The sequence below is a fragment of the Colletotrichum godetiae genome (assembly GCF_030913485.1).
Source record: "Colletotrichum godetiae strain CBS 193.32 chromosome Unknown BDP55scaffold_6, whole genome shotgun sequence".
In the NCBI taxonomy this organism is placed as follows: Eukaryota; Fungi; Ascomycota; class Sordariomycetes; order Glomerellales; family Glomerellaceae; genus Colletotrichum; species Colletotrichum godetiae.
In genome coordinates, this window is record NW_026851254.1 from 1,161,972 (window position 1) to 1,168,806 (window position 6,835).

The 6,835-nt window shown below is 53.2% G+C and overlaps 1 protein-coding gene across 1 annotated transcript; it reads left to right on the forward strand.

The window, feature by feature from the left end:
• Window positions 1-5,499: 5,499 nt before the first annotated feature.
• BDP55DRAFT_628118 (uncharacterized protein) lies at window positions 5,500-6,645 on the forward strand (the record flags this gene model as incomplete). Its single annotated transcript, XM_060571855.1, has 4 exons — window positions 5,500-5,566; window positions 5,616-5,639; window positions 5,827-6,257; window positions 6,343-6,645. The coding sequence occupies 4 exons, from the start codon at window positions 5,500-5,502 to the stop codon at window positions 6,643-6,645; spliced, it is 825 nt and encodes a 274-aa protein (XP_060434147.1).
• Between the last annotated feature and the right edge of the window lie 190 nt (window positions 6,646-6,835).

Sequence of the window (6,835 nt, forward strand, 5' to 3'; positions counted from 1 at the left end):
GCGCGTTAAGGCGATTGCCTTTGATCGATCGCTGGAGATGGGGAGGAGGAGGAGGAGGAGGAGGAGGAGGGTCGTAAGTAAGCGAGGAAACGGGCGAGTGACGTATACGTGGCTCGCGGGCGGCGGTTGTGTCGGGTCAAAGAAGCGACGGGAGAGAAGACTCGAATGAAGTCGGCAAGCGTGGATGGAATGGAGCTATGGAGGCATTTGTCGTCGACGACTGCGTGTGAGGAGACTTTGGTTAGCCTTGTTCGGATCGTGTGGGCTGGAGTCTGGAGATAAGGCGAAGAATCCGAGGTGTTGTTGGTGAGTATGTACGGGAGGAGAAGGTACAAGGAGGGACGGATGCAGGACGGGCGGGATTGCTCTAGGCGACAGGCATGGGGACAGGGCGGGCGGGTATTAGGTTCGGGCTCCGTACCTCGATGGATAGAGAGAGACTAAGAGGCACCTTCTGTGGAAAGGCTACGGGATACCTGAGGTGTGCTAAGGAAGGCGCAGATTCAGTGGAATGCGGGGGGAATTTTATGACGGATGGAGCCAGCAAGTCAACAAGTGATGGTGGTAGCAGTAATAGCAGTACCTTGGTAGTGGTAGGTTGTTTGGTAGAGTAATTGGCAAGGTACGGAGTACAGTTAGAAGAGGCGGGAGAACAGCAATTGGTAGCGGCAAAGACGGCGAGGGGGTCCTTTGTGCTGTGCGTGCAGTGTGCGTGTGTTGTTGTTGCTCAGGTAAGACAGGTGGAGAGATAATTGGGGAACCCTGGAAGGATACCTACCGAGCAACTATGACTGCGGTGGGCTAAGGTTGTTCGAGGCGCACGCAATGCACAAAGTTATCGGGACAGCAGCCGGTGTGGTGGTTGTGTACGGAGCAATATTGTGTACAAAAGCATGGGAGGATCAAGTTATTGTGTTTGAGTGGTGAGCAGAGGTGAAGTGAAGTGAGGTGGGTGGGTGGTGGTGAGAAAGTTAGTACTGCCATCAGATTCTACCAAAAGAGAAGATCAAGGTCCCAAGTTCTTGGTTGGCGGCCGGGTGCTGTGGTGCTATGGTGCTATGGTGCGCCTGCCAAGGATCCAAAGATGGAGGAGTTGGATCACTTTCCTCCCTGCTAGGTGTTTTCCCTGTTCGACGGCGCCTGAAACCCGTGGGTTAGTTCGACTGGGCTGGGCTGACCTGACCTCACCACCTGGGGGTGCTGTCTACGAAGTAAGGTGAGGTACCGTAGAAACTCGAGCAACTCGAACTTGCGCTAGCCCGTGCCAGCCCTGCTAGCGCTCTGGCAGAATCGTAATACTGCCTAAAGTGGTTAAATGCGGCCGCCACCTATTTTTGGCGTAGGTTAACATTTCGATCGATCTGACCAATGAGAGCTCGCCGTCGAGGCCGGACCCACAATTGATATAATTCAATAATTATTTTGGCTTTCTCGTCGGTTTTGAGCTTTTCTCGTCGAATTGGCAAAAAGGGCAAAAGTGTCAATTGGAAGCAGTCGTACGTAAGCAACCGAGCCCCTGACTGTCCCCTGGCCCACTGCCTCCAACGGGCCCCTATTCATACGGCGGTTGGACTGTCGGGTCGACGAACTGCCCATTGATGCCATCACGGACTTCCTCTGCTGTGAAAATGTACTCTAACCCGTCGTTCAGAACAGCGAAGTCTGGAATCTCCTCTTGCAGCGTCTCCTGCTCAATGTGGGCTTCTACGTCGAAGAGCTCCCACCCAGTGTAATCGATGGCCTCGGCGGGCACGTCTTTGATCCGGATCTCGTCGACCTGGCTGCCATCGGGCCGAATAGATATTCCGCACTGCAGGAAGGCCTGGCTGACCATTGAGCCCTTCTCGTGGGCCAATTTAGCGGCTGCCGTCTCGACTGTTTTGGTGACCATTCTTCTCTTCATACCCGTCTCCCACTTGAGCTCCTCCTGCTTATTCAGCGCTTTTTCTTCCTCGTCGAGTACGTAAGCGTCGGTTGCTTCTGAAAGCCACTGCTTGAAGGGCTTATTGACTGCGGTATCGAGAGGTTGGAGGAGGGAAGTGGTCCCTGGCGGTATGAGGCAGGGTGTGATGTGGTGCTGACGTAATAGCGCAAGGATGGAATCTGTCTTATGGAAGGAAGCGACATCCATTACCAATAGGTACTCGTCTCCCTTAGTCAGCGCTACCAATTCCTCTTCAATCCATCTTTTGAACAAGTACTCATTGTTGTAGGCAGTCTTGTTGAACTCAACTGTCACTCCTTCTGCGTATAATAGGCCCTCTTTTTTCCATAATTGACCCCCTTCCTCTGCGGGCTTGCCGTGGAATATTATTTTCGGTTTAATTCGTTGTATGCCGTCGGCGAAGATGTAGAGTATTAATGTGGCCTGCCGCTTGCCCCAACCGCTGCGGTCGCTCTTGCCAGCCACGGTTTTGGCCCCGACGTCGTCGTATGTGTAACCGTCTAGGTATTCGAAAGGAACTGGGGTCTCGTCGAGGTTGAGAATTCGCGAGTTAGGAAATCGACGGGCTGGACTTCCGAGTAAATCTCCGACGTTAGACCGCTTCACCTTAGCCAGGGCCATTTGATTAACTCGTCGGATAAAGGAAAGAAAGCTGTTGACAACTTTGAAGTACTCAGTGGGTAACTTCGTTGCCTGTTTGGTAAGTCGACGTCGGGTAATTCTCATACGATTCTGGAAGCCACGAAACCAACCGGGGGAAAAAATAAAAAGATGTTTGCTGTTCGGGTTCTGCTGGGCGAAAATCCGCTTAGCGGTCCTTTTGAACCAACTGGTACTAACGAGCTTTCCCTCACTTCGTCGCTGGCGGAAGGCGCCGTATAGCGCTGTCTCGAGCTCTGGCCACTGAGGGTGGTAGGCGTAGTTGGAGGACCGATTGACGATTGACTCGCGGTTCTGATACCAGGAGATAACCGTGCTTCGAGGGACTTTGAACCAATCTGCGGCTTCCTGGTATGTGGGACGTCTGTATATCCCTGGGAGCTCGGTCTCGCCCTGGCGCAGCCTCGGGGGGCAAATCGACTCTTCGTCGAGCTTCCTCACGTGGTGATGCTCTAAAAACATCAGGACGTTGACTTTGGTATCGTGGGTATAGTGGTGCTGGCGGCGCTTGATTGGGCCACTTCGCGGTGTATATTTCCGGTCTTTGATGGGGGTAGGAGCAGGCCCGCGGCGCTTAGCTGCTGGAGGTGTAATTGGCACTTTTGCCGTATTCGAATCCTTCTCGGCAAGGGCCCGTCGTGAGGGCATCGTGGGCACGTCGACGAGGCCCGTGGTGGAGGTGTAATTGGAGGTATAATTGACAGTATAATTGGTGGTCAAATCGGTGATGTAATCGGTGGAAGTGGGCAGTTGGGTAGGAGTAAAAAATGGAAAATAATCACTTACCGCCTTCCGTATACGGTTTAGTCGATTATATAATCGGATAAAACTGATCCCTCGAAAGGGCTTAGTGTGGGCCGCTAGCAGGGCTGGCACGGGCTAGCGCAAGTTCGAGTTGCTCGAGTTTCTACGGTAGTACTCTCTCTCCCTCTTCTGCAGCTTGTCTGTGACACTCTGTGCTGCACCGCTCGTAAATCTATTTATCTTGCTCTGCCCTGTCACGCCTGCTTAGCTTCCCTCACATTGCCTTGCTTTGCAATGGAATTAATCTAGAGTAGACAAGGGAGGAAGGGAATGTGTGGGACATATTGGGCTAAAGCGTGCGCCTGTTCAATGTTGGGTGCTTATCTCTGATAACCTTGATTGACCCGCACGAGAGAGGCGGGATCTTGATTGCCTCTACGTATAGACTATCCATAAGGTATTGAGTTGACAATCCAAATGGCCCAGCCAGATAAATAATTATGCTAGGATGAAGTAAGGTAGCCACAAAGTGTAAAAGCGCTTGGGTGATTGATCCCTTTTTGGAGCTCCAACCCCTGTGTCGATGTTGCAGAGACAAGGTTGAGACGAAGACAAGAGTCCCGGCACGACACTCATAATACTGCATATAGAGCAAGAGTAAGGTGCATATCGAGCGTCAAATTGGCAGTCAGTAAGCACACGTTCACACAGGAGGGATATTCCCAAGACTGAAGCCAAGTTTCATCCTGTCCTCCACACAATGAAGAGAGAAATCGCACCATATTCCCCAATTACACACATTGAGTTTGTGGACGATGTGGTCTGCATGTCGGCACCTATGCCTACCTTGTAGTAGCCCCTCACTGCTCTCATTGCTGCTTGTTGCTCCCCATTTCGACCTTGGCAGCCAGTCAGACCAGATGTGTTGAGGCTCAGCGCAAGACAAGCCGAGTAGATGGGCTCCGAGGTTGGATCACTTTCATCCATATGTACTCGATTCCAACAAGTCTCCAACTGCTGTAGCTCGTACTGCTTGAAAAGGACCAGGCCTGGTGCCAATCAGAGCGCCAACTAGGTGGGAGAAGTTCTCCGCCAGCAGATGGCCCGGGGGCCTGGACCTCCTCCGCCGCACCACCACCACCACAATGGCACCAACCACTTGTATCGAGTGAGGAGATGTCCCCTCTAGAGTCTTGCCACCCATTCCCCTCCTCCCCTCCCCCGTCCCGCTTCCGCTCGGTCAGATTTGGACCGCCTCTCCCCAGTGACGACACTGGGTGCCGAGTAGTTCTTGTCCAACGTGTCTTAGCGGGCTATGTCTGCTATACGTTAACCGTCGTGTAGAAAACCACTCGGCCTCCTGCCCTGATTCTATACAGAAAAACAGAATTGTGAAGCGCCCCGACGCGTGGTCAACTGCTGTTATTGCATTATAGAATCTGCAGCAACTTCTAGGTACTCCCCAGCTATTCGTATGCGCGTTCGAGTTTGGGTGTGGTAGCCGGGCGGAGAGGGGAGGAGGCAGAACAAGCCGAGATGAGACGAGAGGAGAGGGGAGGGGAGGGGAGGAGGCCAAAGAGGGAAAGTGTGTGTGTGTGTGTGAAGGTGGGTGGAAAACACGGGAGGATGTTGAGAAGTGACCATCGTGCGATCGATAGCCTCTCGGATCACCTTGTAGAGAGTTGTGTGGTCAGTCCAGCTTTTTTCCAACACTTTTTTCTTTCCTTTGAACATATCAAGTGCTTTCAAGAATTGTTTCTGTGGTTGATGATGAGCCGAGGTTTCGTTGATAGGTGAAATCCATCCACACGCACTTGTGCATGTCGGTTTGATAGTAACTCTCATCACCGCTTTGAGAACCGCTCTCGAATCCACGAATGCGGTTCCAATTGTCTCAAAACCTTCAAACTTCCGGCTTCGGTGCAGCGGTGTAAGAGAGACACTGACTGATTGACAAACCCCCACACAGCCACCTGCCGAAAAGAAGCAGGACGAGCGAATCGAGAAAAGATTGGATGAATTGAGGATCTCAATGCTGACATTCCATTCCAGATAAAAGTGTCACACATTCCTTCGGTGCGTTGTCCCCGCGTCCACGCGAGCACGTGCTGCAACTGGCTGCCGTGCAACGGTGGTTGAGGGCCTCAAAAATGGCGGGGGAAGCGGTTTTTGGCTCCCACGTTGCCGGTAAATCCAACAAACAGGAATCTGGAATAGGTAGCTGCGACGTGCGACGGTAGGCCGCGTTGTGTGTGGTCCACGATAGGTTACGTGGCTGCAGGTTTGCGCGGTAGGTCTCATAGAGCCATGGATGTTTTTCTTGAAATCGTGAGGATGGTTCCCATGGCATGCATGCAGCCAAACGGGCTTCTCAAAATGCCAGATGACTTGTCCCCCCCTCCGAAGACCCAGAGGCAGACAAGGCCTCACCGAGCCTAGGTAGGCTTACCCGCGCGCAAGACTCGATAAGTCGGTAGAGCTCGTCCAAGTCGGTACTCCGAGGTGTGACCACGCCACAGAGCCGGCCGCGCAAGAGCGAATTCATGCGGATGGCGAGATGTCTTGTAATGCCGCCGCCGTGCACCGCGCGTCAGACCGGCATCGCCGCCTTCGGGAGGGAGGGGCATTGTGTCTGGCCCCGCCGGACATGGACCCCGAACATTCAACCAGCTCTTTCGTCTTTCTGGCTGTCTTATTCACGAGAGAGGACTCGGAAGCCGGCCAAAGAAGGTTGCGTGGCTGCGGTCCTATATCTGGGGGCCGCTATTGCAGGCCCTTCCCTGCCGGGCATGTCCCCGACTGGGATTCAGGGTCTCTCGAAATCTCGCTCTCGCCGCTGAAACGGATCTCGACTCGAGTTGAACTTTTTCGAAAACGTCGTTCGAGGCTCTTGCAGTCGCGGCGTGAGGTGAGTGGGGGACGGTGAAATTCGAGGTTTAATCGCACAGCTGTTCCCGGGATGTACTCCGCACAGCATCTACGTGGGCATCTAGGTGTTCGCTCCTAACGGACAGCGTTGCAGCCAGGGCCTGAGATACGGATATCCATCGTCCAAGTTCTGCCAAATGAGGAAGCAAACAAAAACACCAAAGAATCACAGCAGAAGACAACAACTTACAGAAGGTGGGGCGGGAATGGCGCCTGGTGGCATACCTTTTTGCCAAGAGAAGCAGCAGCAAGTTAGCAACGATGACAAGATTCAGATAATGCGACGAACGAACCAACGCAAAGCTGCAGGCTGCAGCGGCCTGAGTTCGTCTCTCCACAAACCCCATGAGCCAAAATTCGAGCTCTAGCCTCTAGCCAATATAGGCTCCACCGCGAGATGCAAACATAGAGCTTGGGGTTGGCCGAGCCACGATGGTGTTCGCGGCCGAGTCGTACGTATTTTGCGGGAGCTGCCAAATCAGCTCAAGGCTGAGAGGTGCCACGACGGGTAAAGTGACTGCAACATTGCTGGGGGGTCCGTAGAGAATTTGGGTTCAT